This window comes from Ranitomeya imitator, chromosome 5, assembly GCF_032444005.1.
Source record: "Ranitomeya imitator isolate aRanImi1 chromosome 5, aRanImi1.pri, whole genome shotgun sequence".
NCBI classification, from domain to species: domain Eukaryota; kingdom Metazoa; phylum Chordata; class Amphibia; order Anura; family Dendrobatidae; genus Ranitomeya; species Ranitomeya imitator.
In genome coordinates, this window is record NC_091286.1 from 249,651,271 (window position 1) to 249,673,539 (window position 22,269).

General features: G+C 44.9%; 1 protein-coding gene across 2 annotated transcripts in view; it reads right to left on the bottom strand.

The window, feature by feature from the left end:
* Positions 1–22,269, bottom strand: part of LAMA2 (laminin subunit alpha 2) — a 1,496,617-nt gene that overhangs the window by 873,370 nt on the left and 600,978 nt on the right. For both annotated transcript variants that reach the window (XM_069726054.1, XM_069726053.1), the window contains exon 14: positions 16,304–16,512. In XM_069726054.1, coding sequence (XP_069582155.1) covers positions 16,304–16,512 — 209 coding nt within the window. The remainder of the gene's footprint in view (positions 1–16,303; positions 16,513–22,269) is intronic.

Below are 22,269 nucleotides of genomic sequence, written 5' to 3' on the forward strand. Positions count from 1 at the left end.
TGCTCTGAGCAGGCTCTGTGAAGCCACCTCCCTCCCTGCAGGACCCGGATCCGTGGCCATCTTGGATCCGGGGCTGGAGCAGGCAGGGAGGGAGGTAAGAGACCCTCGCAACAACGCGATCACATCGCGTTGCTGCGGGGGGCTCAGGGAAGCCCGCAGGGAGCCCCCTCCCTGTGCGATGCTTCCCTGTGCCGCCGGCACATCGCGATCATCTTTCATCGCGGTGTGCCGGGGGTTAATGTGCCGGGGGCGGTCCGTGACTGCTCCTGGCACATAGTGCCGGATGTCAGCTGCGATAGGCAGCTGACACCCGGTCGCGATCGGCGGCGCTCCCCCCATGAGCGCTGCTGATCGCATATGACATACTATCCCGTCGGTGGTTATAGGGGCCCACCCCACCTCGACGGGATAGGGATCAATTTTTACAGGGAAGAGAAAACATTGTAACTTTTTAAAGGAGTTTACTAAGATGATGAAATTAGATACCTATACTTGTGCACACATGACTGCTGTAGACAATTATTGCAACCTACAGTGACTGGTGAGGAAGATAGGAGAGGCATTTCTGGAACAACCGGGAATTTACTGATAGGGCTAGCGGAACGCACCAAATAATAAGACAGATAGAGTATGGTGCGTTCGCAGCCCGGGGTCCACCGTGCAGAGATGGAACCTGCTGCCAAGTAATGATGGACTATATGGCGGTACTCATAAGTATACACACGTGGGTTAAACTTCACCCAGCGTGAAGGAAGCGATCCTGTTGCGTCACAGGACCGCGGTACCGCACATAGAGCGCGAGCAAGTAGTCAGCGAACTCAACCCCAACTAGGATTGAAGTCCGATTAGACCCTTGCTGGCACAACACCGCAACTGGGTGTGTAAGGAAACAAAATAACAATATTAAGGCACAAGAGTGCATGCGGTGCCGCACTGACGAACGCCACTAACCACCCAGGCTTGGGTAAGGAAAGCACAGAGGAAGTGCACGGCGCCGTACTGGCAGTCACAGCAACTGGACACTGTAATGTGTGATTGGTTCTGTAGGATAAGTCGGGCGCTAGATAGCAACCATACACCTTCCGCGAACAGACATTCAATAGGGTAGGGGTATCCAAGGACGACTTGAACTCACAACATACACACATTAACAATTGTACACTAGCGCATGGCCGTGCGGTCATGCGCAGTTTATATAGTTGCAGCACAGGAAGTGGACACAGAAACTTTGCCCTTCCAAGACCTGCCAAGAGGACCAATGGAATGTGCTGCAGAGCCTGAGCACATGACCCTCGATCTCCAACGGGAGATCTTGCCCTGGGCATGCTCAGTGTGTGCAGACAAGGACTTAGTCCCAGAGAAGTCCGCTCGCTGCTGACCAGCACTGGCTTTAATGGCAGAAGCTGAAGAAGCAGCAGTAACTCTCTGTACAGAGTGAGACTGAGCAAGACGCTGGGACCGACGTCCCTGCTGAGCAGACTCCACTGCGGCTGGATAAGAATGGGAGACCGCAGCGGAGATGGCTCGAGATTCCCCCTGTGCAGAAGCGGGAACTCGAGACCTAACATTACCCCCCTCCTAGGGCCCCCCCTTCGCTCGAAGCAGCAATGAGCTGTGGGGCCCGAATGTTTTCAGCAGGCTCCCATGACCTGTCCTCTGGGCCATAACCCTTCCAATCCACCAGATAGAACTTTTTGCCGCGTACCACCTTGCACCCCAAAATAGCGTTCACCTCGTAATTGTCCGTAGACGAACCCGATGTCCCGGCAGATGACTCGGAAAACCGGGACATGTATACGGGTTTCAAGAGGGACACATGAAAGGTGTCGGTGATACCCAAGCGTGGAGGAAGAGCCAAACAGTAGACCACAGGATTAACCCGTTCGAGAACCTTGAAGGGACCCAAGTAGCGAGGAGCAAACTTAGTGGACTCAACTCGCAGCCTGATGTTACGGGCGGAGAGCCACACCAAGTCGCCAGGAGCAAAGGTCGGAGCGGGGCGTCGATGAACATCGGCGGAGGACCTCATTCTCTCCTTGGAGGCCTGAATGGCATCCTGCGTGCGGTCCCAAATGTCCCGTGCCTCCACAGCCCAGTCTGCCACCCTGGAGTCAGCAGAAGACACAGGCATGGGCAAAGGAACACGCGGATGCTGGCCGTAATTTAGGAGGAATGGAGTCTGACCGGTGGAGTCGGCTACGGCATTGTTAAGTGCAAACGCTGCCCAGGGTAGCAAGGATGCCCAGTCATCCTGCCTGGCAGAAACAAAATGTCGTAAATATGTGACCAAGGTCTGGTTGGCCCTCTCTACCAACCCATTCGTCTCGGGATGATATGCCGAAGAGAGATTCAACTCAATACTGAGTAGACGACAAAGCCTACTGGGGACCCCGGTCACTAACAATTTTGTCTGGCATACCGTGTAGGCGAAAGATATGCTTGACGAACAAGACAGCCAATGCCCGTGCAGAAGGTAGCCGTGGAAGAGGCACCAAGTGCACCATTTTGGAAAAATGGTCAGTGATCACCCAGATAATGGTGCAGTTACGAGACGACACACGCCCGAACATACTCTGCGACATCACGAGCCATATGCGGCCACCAGTATGTCCTCGCCAGTAACTCAGATGTCCTTTTGGTACTAAAATGTCCACCCACCCTGGACGAGTGTGCCCAAGAGAGAACCTCCGGTCGCAAACTGGATGGAACAAAAGTCTTGCCCGGTGGCACAGACTCTAGCGAAACCGGGGCCACAGTTCTCAAGCTCTCGGTGGGGACAATAAGCCGAGGCTCCTCCTCCTCCTCCACAGATGACACAACGGAGAGAGAGCGTCGGCCCGAATGTTCTTCTCCCCAGAAAGAAAATGGAGGGTGAAATGAAACCGGGAGAAGAATAAGGACCATCTGGCCTGGTGAGAATTCAACCGCTGGGCTGTCTGCAGATACACCAAATTTTTATGGTCTGTGAAGACTTGGAAGGGAAAACGTGCTCCCTCCAAGAGATGTCTCCACTCCGAGAAAGCCAACTTCATGGCTAGCAACTCCCTGTCCCCGATGGAATAATTCCTCTCTGCTGGTGAGAAGGTCTTGGAGAAAAAGAAGCAAGGATGCTTCCGACCTTGAGCATCCTTTTGGAAGAGGACTGCTCCAGCACCAACAGAAGAGGCATCCACCTCCATGATAAATGGCTTATCAACATCGGGGCGATGTAGGATGGGAGCGCTAGCGAAGTGTGACTTTATAGAGTTAAAGTGTAGAAGATAAACTTGGCACACACTTAGTGGGATGCGGTGAAAATTTAATAAAGAGAGTACATACAGCAGACGTTTCGGTCAAACATAGACCTTCATCAATGTACTAAAACAACAAAATAATATGTATAACAAAATCAAAATAAAGTATTTACAATATGAGCCCATAGGTGGGTCAAAGGTAGGCGGGTTAAAGGCATGTAGATAGCAGTATATGGTTATAAACAGGAGCATAATATTCATATGAAAGATAACCAAAAATGGTCCAAGCATCATATTCAGTCCTAGCATGAAGGTAAGGAGTGTGCTCTTAACCGAGTGAAGTCACTGGACGTATTATTACTGTTAGTGAGACCGACGTGCCACAATACAAGTAAATGGACAGTTACCTACCCTCTTACAAATCATACATCGTATTGGGTCACTATAGTAATGGTGGTAAGCAAGCGGAAACCTATAGTGGCATAAAGAAGGAATAATGCAGAAACCCCTATATAATATTGGCCAATATGGAACCTCCGAGTGAGTAGTGAGAAATAAGCGTAACATACCAAACTTGCTGAAGAAGATAGAGAATGAGGCCTGAAGACGGCACTATGGGGTAAAACAATAGCCATGGTACATAAGAAGGCAAAGTGTATGTACGCGGTGGTGCCGCTGTGCGAACAAATAACTTACCCGGTGACGAACTGTATAGGACGCGGTGTCCACCGCTTGTCCAGGAAGTGAGGAGAGCGCTAAGGAACGGCCTTAAAAAGGAAGGCGCGCTAACGACTAACGCGCTCGACAGGAAGCGTCTAACCGGAAGTGACGCAGGGGGTAACATTGTGCGTTCCACCTGGAAAAAGTGGGCGGAGATGTGCGTTCCATTCCGGGGCATGCGCAGAGATAATACCTAACTCCTCGGATAGTGAGTCTATACGCTGACGTTAGCCACAGGATACAAGTGAACATGCCACATTATACAGGTGTGATGGTGTTCCGCTGATTATAGTTCATGTGACAGGTGGGAGAGTGAGAGTGGGGGTGCTGATCCTGGCCACAAGACATTAATATAGACGATTCTGTAAAAGAAATACGCAGTTAGTACAATGAATGGAGGAGTGAGTTCCACATTGATAACAGTATATCAGAGAAACTGGAGAAACAGTGGTCATATTAGATCAAGACATAAAGGATACGATATCATACTCCCTATTCAAACCCATGGGGGTTAAAGTCTGTAACTCATGTATCCAATAGGCTTCTCTCTTTTTAAGTAGGTTCACCCTATCGCCCCTATCGTTAGTCGTTAGCGCGCCTTCCTTTTTAAGGCCGTTCCTTAGCGCTCTCCTCACTTCCTGGACAAGCGGTGGAAACCGCGTCCTACGCAGTTCGTCACCGGGTAAGTTATTTGTTCGCACAGCGGCACCACCGCGTACATACACTTTGCCTTCTTATGTACCATGGCTATTGTTTTACCCCTTAGTGCCGTCTTCAGGCCTCATTCTCTATCTTCTTCAGCAAGTTTGGTATGTTACGCTTATTTCTCACTACTCACTCGGAGGTTCCATATTGGCCAATATTATATAGGGGTTTCTGCATTATTCCTTCTTTATGCCACTATAGGTTTCCGCTTGCTTACCACCATTACTATAGTGACCCAATACGATGTATGATTTGTAAGAGGGTAGGTAACTGTCCATTTACTTGTATTGTGGCACGTCGGTCTCACTAACAGTAATAATACGTCCAGTGACTTCACTCGGTTAAGAGCACACTCCTTACCTTCATGCTAGGACTGAATATGATGCTTGGACCATTTTTGGTTATCTTTCATATGAATATTATGCTCCTGTTTATAACCATATACTGCTATCTACATGCCTTTAACCCGCCTACCTTTGACCCACCTATGGGCTCATATTGTAAATACTTTATTTTGATTTTGTTATACATATTATTTTGTTGTTTTAGTACATTGATGAAGGTCTATGTTTGACCGGAACGTCTGCTGTATGTACTCTCTTTATTAAATTTTCACCGCATCCCACTAAGTGTGTGCCAAGTTTATCTTCTACACTATATGGTTTGGGTGCCTACTTGAGCACCACTGACATAAGCTGTGCCTACGGCTATCTATCTACACTGTTACTACCCTTACGTAGAGCACGCTTCCCTGGGTCATGACATCACTCACCTTCTCATACAATGCAGAAGAGACGTCCAGCATCATAGCACAGTCCATGGCATCCACTGATTTCCTTAGAGTTCCCCCTAGAGAGACAAGGGGACGTGACCTGGAAAGGGAATTAAGGCGCTGCACGAACCTTGAACTCCACTGCACTACCCTGACCGAATACCTTAAGGTTCAGAGAATACCTAGGGGTTTGAGGGTCCCCTTACGCCCAACCCTTTTCAGTGACTCACCTGATTTTTGTTCTCGTTTCGAAAAAATTTTAAACAAATGTTCTTTCGATCTTATGACTCTCACGCTAGAGCACCTGCATCTGGGGATCACCCGGAGTAAGGAACAGATTGCTAATATTGAAAATCAACTGACTGCATCCTCCACGGCTGAAGAACTCGCGGAACTCAAAGGTAAAATCAACACAGTCATTGATCAACACCGACGTGATACTGAAGCACGGAAGAGGTCTAAATTCATAAGGGACGCAGAGGATTACGAAAACAAAAGAGTCTATAAATGGCGAGACAGCTTCAACTCGGGAACCTTCTCTTCACGCTCCAACTACAGATCGACTACGGACGTCTCGACTTCAGGATCAGACCAAGAGCGACACGACAGACCACCTCCCACGGGTCGTTTTTTAGGACAAGGGAGGAGCAAAAGAAGAAGAAGACCCGCCGGGGAAAGAGACATTCAGAGAAATACGGACTTCATGCGGATAACCCGGTCCCAGGTACCAATCCCCTTGTAATTAATATATCTTCAAAATCCTTGAGTGTAGCAGAGCATCAGGTATTGCAAAAGGGCCTGTCCTTTTGCCCTAGTTATAGATTTAATACATTTAACCTGGAGATGGACCTACAGAGGTTTTACCGCCTACTCAGATTAAAGGTACATTTTTCTGAGTCTGATATTACACCCCGACCCTCCGTGATCCCCACGGGTATACTTTTGACATCCAACAGTCTCGGACTCAGAAACAAGAGCCACTATAGACCCCCACTAGGATCTAATGCACTAGAAACATTTATTTATTTTGTGAACAATTCATTTCATAGACTAAGACAGGATTTTGATAGAGGAAAGTTAAAAGTCCAGCCGAATCTCACTCCCCTTGATCAACAAGCCCTTAATTCCCTGCAGAGTGATAAGGGTATAATTATTAAACCAGCGGACAAAGGGGGTGGGATAGTTGTTATGGATAAGATAAAATACACCCAAGAGGCATACCGCCAATTACATGACACATCCATTTATACCCCCCTGGATAGGGATCCTACGAACACAATCAAAAATTTGATCAAAGACACCCTCATGAAGTACTGTGAGGAGGGTGTTTTGGATCAAAAGACATGTGAATACCTTATCAAACAAAATCCTATCACTCCGGTTTTTTACATCTTACCAAAGATCCATAAAAACTTAAACAATCCACCAGGCAGACCTATTGTCGCCTCGACTGAATCCATTCTATCACCAATCTCTAAATTCTTAGAAAAGATCCTTACACCTCTGATCCAACAGACCCCTTCTTTCCTACTGGATACGGGAAAATTCCTAGAACTCATCCATAACCTCACCATTATTCCAAAAGAAGCTTTTTTGGTGACATTCGATGTCAAGGACCTATATACATCGATACCGCACATTGAGGGAATTAAATCGGTCAGGACACTACTCACATCCTCCAAAATGGACCCAGTACAAATTAATCTTTGCTGTGATCTACTTTCTATCATTCTGACTAAGAATTTCTTTCTTTTTGAGGATCAATTCTTTTTACAAACGCGTGGGACCGCCATGGGCAGCAATGCAGCACCTCCGTATGCTAACTGCTACATGGCGGATTATGAGGAGAGTGCCATCTATACCAATTGCTTATTTAAGACACATGCTCTAATGTGGAAAAGATATATCGACGATATATTCTGTATTTGGGATGGCCCAGAGGAAACACTGAAAACCTTTTTTCTTTTTCTAAAAACATCATGGCCTGGTCTTGACTTCACAATAACATATAATCAGAAAGAGGTCAATTTTTTAGATACATTAGTCTGTAAGAATGACCAGGGAGAACTCTCCACAGATCTCTTCACAAAACCCACAGATCGCAACAGTCTCCTTCATTACCATAGCTTCCATCCTACCAGAATGAAAAATGCCATTCCTAAATCGCAGTTTAAAAGGGTCCACAGGATAGTCTCTGATAAAACTAGACAGACACAACGGTTGGATGAGATGCGCTCCAAATTCTTAGAGAGAGGCTATCCGCCCCAAACTCTAAATACATCAGAAACTATCTCCACCACCAGAACCAGCTCTAAAGATCGCATTCCTTTTGTCCATGACTACCATCCCCTGTCGTACATCCTTCATAGGTCCATAAGACGCTATTGGCATAGCCTGGGTACAGCTCACCCTAGGATCAAAGAATTTAAGGAACCATTCCTTCCTTGCTTCAGGAGACCACGTAACATCCATGACAAGCTAGTAAGGGCTGACATAGGCACAATACAACAGACGTCAACGCAACGCTTTCTCACTAACCCAAAATATGGCTCCACGTTCTACCATCCCCACAATGGGAAACAATATAACATTAAAGGATACTTTACTTGTGACACATCGTTTGTGGTCTATCTGATAAAATGTCCATGTGGATTATGCTATATTGGTGAAACAACACAACCTATAAAAGATCGAATCTCCAAGCATAAATCCACTATTAGGTGCAAAAATACATTGTTGCCCATCCCACATCATTTCGCAGCACAAGGACATACAGTCGCACAGCTCAAGTTCCAAGTGTTAGAGCAGGTTACACCGCTACGCAGAGGGGGCGATAGGGTGAACCTACTTAAAAAGAGAGAAGCCTATTGGATACATGAGTTACAGACTTTAACCCCCATGGGTTTGAATAGGGAGTATGATATCGTATCCTTTATGTCTTGATCTAATATGACCACTGTTTCTCCAGTTTCTCTGATATACTGTTATCAATGTGGAACTCACTCCTCCATTCATTGTACTAACTGCGTATTTCTTTTACAGAATCGTCTATATTAATGTCTTGTGGCCAGGATCAGCACCCCCAATCTCACTCTCCCACCTGTCACATGAACTATAATCAGCGGAACACCATCACACCTGTATAATGTGGCATGTTCACTTGTATCCTGTGGCTAACGTCAGCGTATAGACTCACTATCCGAGGAGTTAGGTATTATCTCTGCGCATGCCCCGGAATGGAACGCACATCTCCGCCCACTTTTTCCAGGTGGGACGCACAATGTTACCCCCTGCGTCACTTCCGGTTAGACGCTTCCTGTCGAGCGCGTTAGTCGTTAGCGCGCCTTCCTTTTTAAGGCCGTTCCTTAGCGCTCTCCTCACTTCCTGGACAAGCGGTGGACACCGCGTCCTATACAGTTCGTCACCGGGTAAGTTATTTGTTCGCACAGCGGCACCACCGCGTACATACACTTTGCCTTCTTATGTACCATGGCTATTGTTTTACCCCATAGTGCCGTCTTCAGGCCTCATTCTCTATCTTCTTCAGCAAGTTTGGTATGTTACGCTTATTTCTCACTACTCACTCGGAGGTTCCATATTGGCCAATATTATATAGGGGTTTCTGCATTATTCCTTCTTTATGCCACTATAGGTTTCCGCTTGCTTACCACCATTACTATAGTGACCCAATACGATGTATGATTTGTAAGAGGGTAGGTAACTGTCCATTTACTTGTTTTGTGGCACGTCGGTCTCACTAACAGTAATAATACGTCCAGTGACTTCACTCGGTTAAGAGCACACTCCTTACCTTCATGCTAGGACTGAATATGATGCTTGGACCATTTTTGGTTATCTTTCATATGAATATTATGCTCCTGTTTATAACCATATACTGCTATCTACATGCCTTTAACCCGCCTACCTTTGACCCACCTATGGGCTCATATTGTAAATACTTTATTTTGATTTTGTTATACATATTATTTTGTTGTTTTAGTACATTGATGAAGGTCTATGTTTGACCGAAACGTCTGCTGTATGTACTCTCTTTATTACATTTTCACCGCATCCCACTAAGTGTGTGCCAAGTTTATCTTCTACACTATATGGTTTGGGCGCCTACTTGAGCACCACTGACATAAGCTGTGCCTACGGCTATCTATCTACACTTTTATAGAGTTAAAGGCCTTGGAGACCTCCTCAGACCACAATTTGGGATTCGCCCCCTTCTTGGTGAGGGCAACCAAGGGAGCTACCAAAGTTGAGAAGTGCGGAATGAACTGGCGATAATAATTAATGAACCCCATAAAGCGCTGCACCGCTTTAAGAGAATGGGGTTCCTGCCAGTCCATCACAGCCTGTAGTTTGGCAGGATCCATAGCCAATCCCTGGGCAGAGATGATGTAGCCCAGGAAAGGTAAGGACTCCTGCTCAAACATACACTTCTCCAACTTGGCATAGAGGGAGTTTGCCCGTAGGAGGTCGAAGACTTTGCAAACATCTCTCCGGTGGGAGTCAATATCTGGAGAGTAGATGAGAATATCATCCAGATAGACTACGACCGAGGTGGAAAGCATATCCCGGAAGATATCGTTCACAAAGTCTTGGAAAACGGCTGGGGCATTACAGAGCCCGAAGGGCATCACCAGATATTCATAGTGCCCATCCCTGGTGTTAAAAGCCGTTTTCCATTCTTCCCCGTCACGGATGCGAATCAGGTTGTTAGCACCCCGCAGATCTAGTTTAGTAAATACCCTTGCTCCCCGAAGCCTATCGAAGAGCTCAGATATCAAGGGCAAAGGATACTTATTTTTAACGGTGATGGCATTAAGACCCCTGTAGTCTATGCATGGACGCAATTCCCCATTCTTCTTCTGCACGAAGAAGAACCCTGCCCCAGCAGGTGACACTGACTTCCTAATGAATCCTCTTGCCAGATTTTCCTGGATGTACTGTGACATTGCCTCCGTCTCCGGGAGAGATAGCGGATAGACTCGACCCTGGGGAGGCTCAGCACCAGGCAAGAGATCAATAGGACAGTCATAGGGGCGATGGGGCGGAAGGATCTCCGCCGCCTTTTTGGAGAACACGTCTGCATAAGACCAATACTGCTTGGGGAGAGAGGAAAGATCTGCGGGTACCTCTGTAGTAGCAACCTGAACGCACTCCCTCTGACACCTACCCCCACAAGATTCGCCCCATCCCAGGATTCTGCCAGAGGACCACTCAATATGAGGAGAGTGGTACCGTAGCCAAGGTATTCCCAACAGGACCTCATCAATTCCCTCAGGAATGACGAGCAGAGATATAATCTCCTGATGAGATGGTGACATGGACAGAGTAAAAGGGATGGTCTGGTGTGTTATCTGTGAGGGCAGTGTCGACCCATTCACCACTCGTACCGTTACTGGTTGAGCTAGCATAACCAGGGGTATTCCGTGACGTTGGGCGAAGGCAGAAGACATAAAATTGCCCTCCGCCCCAGAATCCACGCAGAGCTCTACCGAGTGGGAGAATGAGCCTATAGTAATTGTCCCCTTAAAGGACAATTTAGAGGCAAACGTCGCCGTGTCTAGTGTACCTCCACCTACTACCACTAGACGCTGACGTTTCCTCGACCGCTGAGAACATCTGGTGGCTAGATGTCCTGACTGCTGGCAAACATGACAGACCTTGAGTGCACAAGCGGTCCGGGACTTAGATCCCGCTTGTGACACTTCCCTGGCCTCATGTGAATCAGGAACCAGGACCGGAGATTCCAGAGGTTTGGCGAAGGTAGGAGCCAGCCGAAACCTCTGCCTACACTGGGCTCGCTCTAACCTCTGCTCGTTAAAACTGAGGTCAATTCGAGTGGAGATAGTTATTAACTCCTCCAGTGTGGCAGGAATCTCCCTAGTGGCCAGAGCGTCCTTAACGTGGTCAGCCAGGCCCCTCCAAAATATGGGGATAAGAGCTTTATCCGACCAATCCAGCTCAGAAGCTAAAGTGCGGAATTGGACGGCAAAATGACTGACCAAGGACTCACGCTGAGTTAATGCCAGCAGTTGGAGCGCAGTATCATGGGTGACTTGAGGTCCTAAAAAGACCTGCTTCAGAGTGCTCAGAAACAGCGGAGCACTCTGCACCACATGATCGCCACGCTCCCACAGCGGCGTAGCCCATTCCAACGCCCTGTCCGACAAGAGAGACACTATAAATCCCACCTTAGCCCGCTCTGTGGGAAAGCGTGCAGCCAGGAGCTCAAGGTGAATAGAGCACTGACTCACAAATCCCCTACAAAATTTGCTATCACCAAAAAATTTTTCTGGCAGTGGGAGGCGAGAAAATGTCGGAGCAGGGGTGGCAATGGACAGGGTTGCTGCAGCCACGCTAGCAGCCTGTACAGCAACTGCGGTAACATCCACAGCTGAGGTTGCGCTCTCAAGAGCCGCCAACATACCCTCCAGCTGCTGGATATACCGCAAGGATTGCTGTTTGTCTGTCATTACTAGCCAGACCCTGGCGCTAGTGTAATGTTAGGGTTAGCGGAACGCACCAAATAATAAGACAGATAGAGTATGGTGCGTTCGCAGCCCGGGGTCCACCGTGCAGAGATGGAACCTGCTGCCAAGTAATGACGGACTATATGGCGGTACTCATAAGTATACACACGTGGGTTAAACTTCACCCAGCGTGAAGGAAGCGATCCTGTTGCGTCACAGGACCGCGGTACCGCACATAGAGCGCGAGCAAGTAGTCAGCGAACTCAACCCCAACTAGGCTTGAAGTCCGATTAGACCCTTGCTGGCACAACACCGCAACTGGGTGTGTAAGGAAACAAAATAACAATATTAAGGCACAAGAGTGCATGCGGTGCCGCACTGACGGACGCCACTAACCACCCAGGCTTGGGTAAGGAAAGCACAGAGGAAGTGCACGGCGCCGTACTGGCGGTCACAGCAACTGGACGCTGTAATGTGTGATTGGTGCTGTAGGATAATTTGGGCGCTAGATAGCAACCATACACCTTCCGCGAACAGACATTCAATAGGGTAGGGGTATACAAGGACGACTTGCACTCACAACATACACACATTAACAATTGTACACTAGCGCATGGCCGTGCGGTCATGCGCAGTTTATATAGTTGCAGCACAGGAAGTGGACACAGTGTGTGCAGACAGGGACTTAGTCCCAGAGAAGTCCGCTCGCTGCTGACCAGCACTGGCTTTAATGGCAGAAGCTGAAGAAGCAGCAGTAAGTCTCTGTACGGAGTGAGACTGAGCAAGATGCTGGGACCGACGTCCCTGCTGAGCAGACTCCACTGCGGCTGGATAAGAATGGGAGACCGCAGCGGAGATGGCTCGAGATTCCCCCTGTGCAGAAGCGGGAACTCGAGATCTAACATTTACCTTTTGCATTTCCTCCCTTTCTAGAAATTTGTCAGAAACTTGGGAAATGCCTTTACTTATTTTACTTTACCTGCTTTCAGACAGTTATAATGTATTGTTTGGTATTATTACAATAATACCTTGTTCTCACATGGTTCTGCAAAACTGAAATCACTATACTGAAGCTCATTTTATGGTTCTGTAATGATCTAGATTTGTGATGATTAGACGTCAAGCTATTGCGAGTAATACAAGAATGTTAAAATGCAAAAATATTGCAGCTACTTCAAATCAGCAGAGTTTCTAAAATTTAATTCGCTATTTTTCTTACATATAATTTATATTACTCAAATCTGTTGCAATTTTGATTTATAACTAGTGTTGAGCATTCCGATACCGCAAGTATCGGGTATCGGCCGATACTTGCGGTATCGGAATTCCGATACCGAGATCCGATATTTTTGTGATATCGGGTATCGGTATCGGAAGTGTAAAATAAAGAATTAAAATAAAAAATATTGTTATATTCACCTCTCCGGCGGCCCCTGGACATCAGCGGGAGGATCCGGCGTCCGGCACGGCTTCTTTCTTCAAAATGCGCGCCTTCAGGACCTGTGGAATGACGTCCCGGCTTCTGATTGGTCGCGTGCCGCCCATGTGACCGCCACGCGACCAATCAGAAGCCGCGACGTCATTCCTCAGCTAAAGTCCTAGAATGAGCGCCTTCTAGGACCTGAGGAATGACGTCGCGGCTTCTGATTGGTCGCGTGGCGGTCACATGGGCGGCACGCGACCAATCAGAAGCCGGGACGTCATTCCACAGGTCCTGAAGGCGCGCATTTTGAAGAAAGAAGCCGTGCCGGACGCCGGATCCTCCCGCTGATGTCCAGGGGCCGCCGGAGAGGTGAATATAACAATATTTTTTATTTTAATTCTTTATTTTACACTTTAATATGGATCCCAGGGCCTGAAGGAGAGTTTCCTCTCCTTCAGACCCTGGGATCCATGAGGATACCTTCCGATACTTGATGTCCCATTGACTTGTATTGGTATCGGATATCGGTATCGGCGATATCCGATATTTTTCGGGTATCGGCCGATACTATCCGATACCGATACTTTCAAGTATCGGACGGTATCGCTCAACACTATTTATAACATGTAACTCAGTGAGTGAAAGTTGTAGGTTTTATCATGCCATAAAAAGCTTAAAAGGTATATAAATGAATTGCTTATCTTTTTCATACTAGAAGTCAAAACACTTGTCCCTCTTTCAAGACCCTCTACAATATCTAAAAAGATTCCATTTTCCATGAGATGTCACAATAGCCAGACTAATTAACTGAATCATAAAGAAAGTAGCAGAAAACTAAGACTTTCCAGCATTTTTAAATAAATTGCAGTATAATTAGAATTAATATTTTTGAAAATATAAATAGGATGTAGTCAAATGAGATAATAAGGGGTTAATTGATCACATGATGGAACAGTGAATTCCTAAGGATATTACATACTGTAATTTGTAAGTAACTGTGAAATTAGATTCAGTAAAGAGACACTGTGAATAAAGAAGCTGATTTTATAAAAGGTCGGGTCACTCAGCTGCTCCCCGAAGTAGACAAAGGAACACTTAAAGGGCCACTGTCATCCCCTCCAGCCGTTATAAACTAAAAGAGCCACCTTGTGCAGCAGTAATGCTGCATTCTAACAAGGTGGCTCTTTTAGTTTTTGGTGCCGTTATTCCCAAAATAATGCTATTTATAATTTTGCCAAAATACCTTTCTTTAGACCTGGAGGCAGGTCTTAACTCCCCTCTTGAAAACACCACACTGCCGTCACTCATATCTTCTGGGGCGCCGGTCGCCGCCCCCTCTGCGGTGTTTTGCTATGAAATCCGGCGCCTGCACTGTTCTCTTCTGCCTGGGCAGGCACAGTGAGCACTGGCCTTCTGACCTCACTGCTGTGTTGCAGACTGCGCCTGTGCGGCCAGTGCAACCACCCAGCTAATGAATCCCACCCCCGCAGTGTGTTATGCATTATGCACAGTATAAACATAACTATACTCTTGAGGTGGAGATATGATGAGAAGGTGTCCCGCCCATCTCTCACCTACTTACCAAAAACCCAGACCCATGTACAGGCTGGTTTAGCCCCTTCAGCACATAGCATGCTGGAGAGAAACTTATGGGTTTCAGATCACTGAAGAATGCAATCTTCGTGATACATATCTCCCCTCACATACAGAGCCAGTGACCCTGACACATAGTATGTACCACAGCCACGTAGTATATAGCACAGCCACGTAGTATATGGCACAGACACGTAGTATATAGCACAGACACGTAATATATTGCACAGACACATAGTAAATTGCACAGCCACATAATATATTGCATAGCCACTTAGTATATAACACAGCCCATGCAGTATATAACTCAGGCCACGTAGTATAGAGCACAGAGACGTATTATATTGCCCAGCCACATAATATATACCACAGCCACGTAGTATATAGCACAGCCCATATAGTATATAGCACAGAGATGTAGTATATAACACAGTCCATGCAGTATCTAACACAGTAGTATATAGCAATGTGGGCACCATACCCCTGTTAAAAAAAAAGAATTAAGATAAAAAAGTTATATACTCACCCTCCGTCGGCCCCCCGGATCCAGCCGAGGCGTTTACCGAAGCTCCTCACGACGCTCTGGTTCCAAGAGTGCATTGCGGTCTCGCGAGATGATGACATAGCGGTCTCACGAGACGGCTCTGTCATCATCTCACGAGACCGCAATGCATGGACCGGTCACCGGAGTGTCACGAGGAGCGGGATAGGCTTCGGCTGGATCCGGGGGGCCAACGGAAGGTGAGTATGTAATGATTTTTTTTAATTATTATTTTTAACATTAGATCTTTTTACTATTGATGCCACATAGGCAGCATCAATAGTAAAAAGTAGGTCACACAGGGTTAGTAGCAGCGTTAACGGAGGGCGTTACACCGCGGCATAATGCGGTCTGTTAATGCTGCCATTAACCCTGTGTGAGCGCTGACTGGGGGGGAGAATGGAGAGGGCACTGACTGCTGGGAGTGTAGCGGCCATTTTGCCGCCGGACTGTGCCCATCGCTGATTGGTCGTGGACGTTTTGGCGCGACCAATCAGCGACTTGGGATTTCCGTGACAGACAGACAGAAAGACAGACAGAAGAACAGACAGAAAGATCGAAGTGACCCTTAGACAATTATATAGTAGATATTATTTCAATTTCCTCAGCCTCCTTGACTACTTTGTGTATATGGGGGAATATAATTTCTACTTGCACTGAAAAGCTCATTTTTTAGAAATTAAGCTAGGAATTCTTAATTTTTATGTTCTTATTTTTTCTACTGCGATAATTGGCATCATCTTTGGAATAAACCACCACATGTGTGAAAAAATGTTATTGACTTTATAACAAAGAGCATTAAGCTGGAAAGCTTTGTAATTTTATGCTTACCTGTAAATGGCATCTGGTTGGTTACTATGTGTTGCTCTAATAAGAAGTCTGTTAACATTTGCCATCACTGTCATGAAGTCCTTTCTGCTGACTGGATGGCCTGTTGAATGCATTTTGAAGAATTCTGGGCGCATTACCACTCTTACTGTATGTTCTTCAAATGGCTGGTAAGATTCATCTTGTGTGTTACTAATCCATATTCCGTTCCCCTGCAAATATTATAAATGTTGTAAATTGTAAATGTTGTGTTTTACATTGTTTTGTAAAACAATAAATAAAAGTTAATAATTAATATATTTCTAGTTTTCTTAACATAGAGCATCTTAGGATCAATCATCTCAGGGTTATAAAGTTAGAACCACCTTTATTCAGGCTAATTCACATTTGCAATCCATTCGGATGAGTGCAATTAGATAAAAAAAATCGGATCACACTCACTCCAATGTTACTCTATGGTGCAGCTCACATCTGCGATTATTTTCTCATGTCAATTCGGAATGCGAAAACAATCACAGCATGCTGTGATTGCACCTGAGAATCAGATTGCAAGCACCCATATAAGTCTCTGGGTAAAACATCGCACTGCACTCGGATATCACACGAGTGCAGTGCGATTCCCACCAATGCTATAAGCAGAGTAAATGGAGAAATTAATTTCTCTGTCTCCTCCGCACCTGTGCTGAGATTCTCTCATGCGAGAGGATCAGAGCCCAGAGCACTGACACTCGGCTCCTGCTTGCAGCAGAGCTGGAGCAGAGTGTGATTAGCATATCACATCCAATGCTCTCACATGTGAAATCATTGCATGCCATACACTAATGGGACCCCGGTCTTAGCATAACAATTGGGATAGAAGAAGCAAGGGCGTAAACATCCAGAAATTCTAACCATCCCAGATCTTTATCTATTGGGTTGCTGTAAGGAAGAGGATGAAATTAGCCTTGGCTGCATTTACAATGTCTATTGGAGAAATCCGTTGTCCATAGGCTCCCATATTACAAAAAAACACACATTTCTGTTAGGAGTCAAGTTCCTGCCGCTGCACAAGGGGAATCTTGAACTATGTCCACTGATGTCTCCCATTCTTCTCCAGCTGCAGTGGAACCTGCTCAGCTGAGACGTCGGTCCCAGCGCCTGGCTCAGATACTGCACGTTTGGTTACTGCTGCCCTTCCAGGTTCAGACATTGTAACTAGTACTGTTTGGCGGCGAGCAGGCGCTCCTGGGACTAAGTCCTTCCTTCTGAGTATGCTCAAGGGAAGACCTCTCATTGGAGGTCAGGGGTCACACGCTCAGGTCCTGTAGCAGCTCCTGTTGGTCCACTAGGAAGGTCCTGGAGAGCTACAACTCTAAAAGGTTTGCATGGCCGCACAGCCATGCGCTAGTATCATTTGTGTTTGGCTGTTGCCAGTGGATACTCTACTACTCAGTTTATATGTGGTGTGAGTCTGTTTAGCTTTGGGACTGAACACTCAGGCAGGCAGCTAGCATCAGTGGGGGCAATTAACCTTGGCTTGGCATCTGGTTCCTTCATGTGCGGTTAGCACAGAAGAGTACCAGAGCAACCACAATCCTAGTTAGGGTATTATTCTCTGTGTACAGGGCGACTCTGTGAGGCAACAGAGCTCCCTTTCATTTCACATGGGGTGAAGTTTAACCCACGTGTGAGCTCAGTGTCCATCCGCCATTACTTTGCAGCAGGTATCTCTGCACGATGGACCCCGGGCTGCGAACACACCTCGTATCAATCTCTCTATTACTGGTGCGTTCCGCTAGCCGTAACACATTTTAACCATATTTATTTTTTACACATCTAAAAGTTAAAGGGAATCTGTCAACAGGATTTTGCTGCCCTATCCGAGTACAGCATGATATAGGGGCAGATGCCCTGATTCCAGAGATACAGTTGTAACCAGAAGTTTAAATATTCTATATAAAAAGACACATATGCATGTATTTCTCAATATCTGACATGAAATCAGAATACACCTTTCCGGTTTTAGGTCAATTAGGATTACCATAATTATTAATATTTGCCAAATTCCAGAATAATGAGAGTGAAAAAAAATGTAAGTCATTTTCATTACTTACTGCAAAGTCAAAAGTTAACCTACACTAAGATTACTATGCCTTTAAACAATTCTAGCCTGCCCATATGATGATGTCATGTGTTTGGAAGCTTCTGATTGGCAACACCTTGTTTTTTTGGCAACATCTGAGTTAAATAGAGACACACCTGTGGATGTTTTTTAATGTACACCTAAAGTAAACTTCTTTGTGTAGCATCATGGAAAAGTCTAAAGAAATCAGTCAAGATATCAGGAAGAGAATTGTGAACTTGCAGAAGTCTGGCTCATCCTTGGGTACAATTTCAAGATACCTGAAGGTGCCTAGTTCATCTGTACAAATAATTATATGCAAGTACAAACAAGATGGGAATGTCCAGCTATCATTCAGTTCAGGAAGGAGATGGATTCTGTGTCCCAAAGATGAAAGTGCTTTGTTCCGACATGTACATATCAACCAAAGACAAAAGCAAAGATCTTGTGAAGATGACAGCAGAAGCAGGTAAGATTGTGTCAATATCCACAGTGAAACAAGTAATGTATCAGCATGAGCTGAAAGATCATTCTGTCAGGAAGAAGCCATCACTCCAAAGAAACATAAAAAAGCCAATGTTATGCTTGCAAATGAACAGAGGAACAAAGACTTTAATTTTTGGAGACATGTCATGAGGTCTGACAAAACTAAAATTGAACTTTTTGGGCATAATGACAATCGCTACATTTGAAAGAAAAAGGGAGAAGCTTGGAAGCCTAAGAAAAGCAGCCCAACTGTGAAACACGGAGGTGGCAGCATTATGTTGAGGGGTTGTTTTGCTGCAGAAGGGACTGGTACACTTCACAAAATATATGGCATCATGATAAAACAAGATTATGTGGCAAAACTGAAGCAAGAGCTCAAGACATCTTCCAGGAAATTAAAACTTGGGCGGCAATGGGTCCTCCAAATGGACAATGGCCCAAAGCATACTGCCAAAATGGTAAAAAAGTGGCTTAATGACAACAAAGCCAATGTTTTGGAGTGGCCATCACAAAGCCCTCATCTCAATCCTATTGAAAATTTACGGGAAAAGCTGAAAAGGCAGGTGCGAGCAAGGCGACCTACAAACCTGGATCAGTTACACCAGGTTTGTCAGGAGGAAAGGACCAAAATTCTGACCAACTATTGTGGAAGGATATCCCAAATATTTGGCCGAAGTCATTCAGTTTAAGGGCAACCAAATACTGATAAAATGTATGTAAACTTTTGACTTTGCAGTAAGTAATAAAAACACCTTAAAACATTCTCTCTCTCATTATTCTGCCATTTGGCAATTGTTAATAATTATGGTAATCCTAATTGACCTAAAATAGGAAAGGTTTATTCTGATTTCCTGTCAAATATTGCCACAGCCAAATAGGTATATTTCTCACTGTGTAAGATACAGGCGGGATAGGCAGTAGTGATCCAGGAAGTGTTATTGCCCTTTGTAGACTGTGGTTGTGTAGGGGTGAGAACCAGCCATCATACGTTGGATTATCACTATTTACAATAGCTGGCCTCATGTGCTAGATCAGTGTATTTTTGTCCTTGTTTGGGCTGGTATAAGATATTTCACATTTTTTCTCTGTACAAAAAAATCAGCACAAATGTATCCTGCAAAAAAATGAACAACCACTCAGTGAAAAGTTTCTTGCGAATACCTAAAATGGGCAATGCAAATTATATAGGAAAAGTCCTAATTGTAAATATTCCAATCTTATCATGGATGTCTATCGAGCTTCAAACTTATGGTAACATAGAGATCTGTTATTAAGTAGAAGGCCTTGCGGTAATTCAAAATATTTTTTGATATATTTATTTTTAATATTTGATCCCTTTATGGGTACAATCAGACTTCCATATTACTAATGTGATAATCAAAATGCATTCCTTGAGCTAGCCATTGGCTCTCTTTTCCTGAGCGTGATAGCCGGTATTTCTATGCACCTTTAACGCTCAGGTCAGGAGATCAGATGGCCAGTCCGAGAATTGCGATGTGATCCTCACCGGAGTAATATGGCAGTCGGACTGCACCTTATATTAGAATGTAACCTGAGCAAAATAAGAGAGGGGGTTGGGGGTGCCACACATGTCGCCCCGTGAAAGCCTCAGCCGAATATTACAAATGGCAACCTACATTTTGCTTTTTTTGTAAATGGTGAAAGAGACTAATATTACAACTGGTGTTATACAGTGGGAAAAAAATATTTAGTCAGCCACCAATTGTGCAAGGTGTCTTTTATACTGATAACAAACAGGTGCCATTGCTACAGCTAATGAGTGGAGAACAGAGAAGCCTCTTAAAGAAGAAGTTACGTGTCTGTGAGAGCTAGAAATCTTGCATGTTTTTAGGTAACTAAATACTTATTTTCCACCATAATTTGCAAAATAAATTTTGCCAAGGTGATTTTCTGGATTTGTTTTCTCATTTTTACTCGCGTAGTTGTGGTCCACCTATGATGTCAATTACAGGCCTCTCTCATCTTTTTAAGTGGGAGAACTTGCACAATTGATGGCTGACTAAATACTTTTTTTCCCACAATGATAAAGCTTAAAACTAGATTTGACAGACTGAGGGTATGTGCACACGTTCCAGATTGTTCAAGTTTTTGGCGGTTTTCAGGTGCAAAAACACTTCAAAAACGCATACATTAAGCATCCCATCATTTTGAATGTATTCCACAATTTTTGTGCACATTGTGGAAAAATACGCAGCATGTTCATTAATTTTGTGGTTTTATTGCAGATTTCCCGCTATTTAATGCATTGGGAAGCTCCGGAAAAAAAACGTGAAAAATCCGCACAAAAAACACGCAAAAAACGAGAAAAAATGCGAGTAAAACGAGAGAAAAACACGTGCAGATTTTCTGCAGAAAATCTCCCGCTTTGTTCAGGAAATTTCTGCATAAAATCCGAACGTGTGCACATACCCTGAGACTGCGCCTACTAATTTGTCCGATATGGTAGATCTCATCAGACTTCTTCATTTCTTCTTAGCCACGCTTTCTTTTCTCAACATTTTATGATGCTGTCCAGTGAAGTTGAAAAAGTGTCCTATGCTTGGTGCACAGAATGTGCACACGTTTTTGGCATAATTTAAGCCAGAACTCTGGCTTAATAAGGCACAATCTCCCTTATTGTACTCACTATATGTAGCAATAAACACCTTATTTTCCACATCATTTTTCTATAGTTTCATCATACTGTACATATGTACATTGCAACTTCTTGCAGCAGTGGTTTTCATCCTCTTTTATGTTTGATATGGATATTTTCCATATTGCATACAATAATGTCAGAAACAAAGTAAGGAGATTTCTTTAGCAATGTGCCACACTAAAAAATAACTTTGGAACTTTGACAATGCAATCAGTGTCGGACTGGGATACCATGGCCCCGCCAGTAACATTGACTCTGGTAGGCCACTGTTCAGCTATGTACAAATATTACATTTTGCTCATTTATTTACTTCTGCTTCTATATAATATTATGCTGGGTAGTTTGATAAATGAATGAACTACCCATTCAGATAATTGCTTTACTTGCCATGTGCCATGTTGTTTAGTTACTCAACCCCACTATTTTCTTTCTATGGCATATGAAATGGATAATTGTAAAGTATGGAAGGCTGCAAGAATTTAATTCTTCCTCTGTTTGACTTATCATTGAAATAGACGTACTAGAATATTTTTGTAATAGGACTGTACTAGTGCAATTATGTTTGGTTTTCACTTATATATCTATGTTCTTATATTTAAAAACTGCAACATGAAAGTCATATTTAGTAAGCTAAATGTGCCAGAAATATAGAGTAATTTTCCTGAAAAAAATGGTATTTCATTATGTGGTTCATATTAAGTGTTTCAGACACTTTGTAGCATT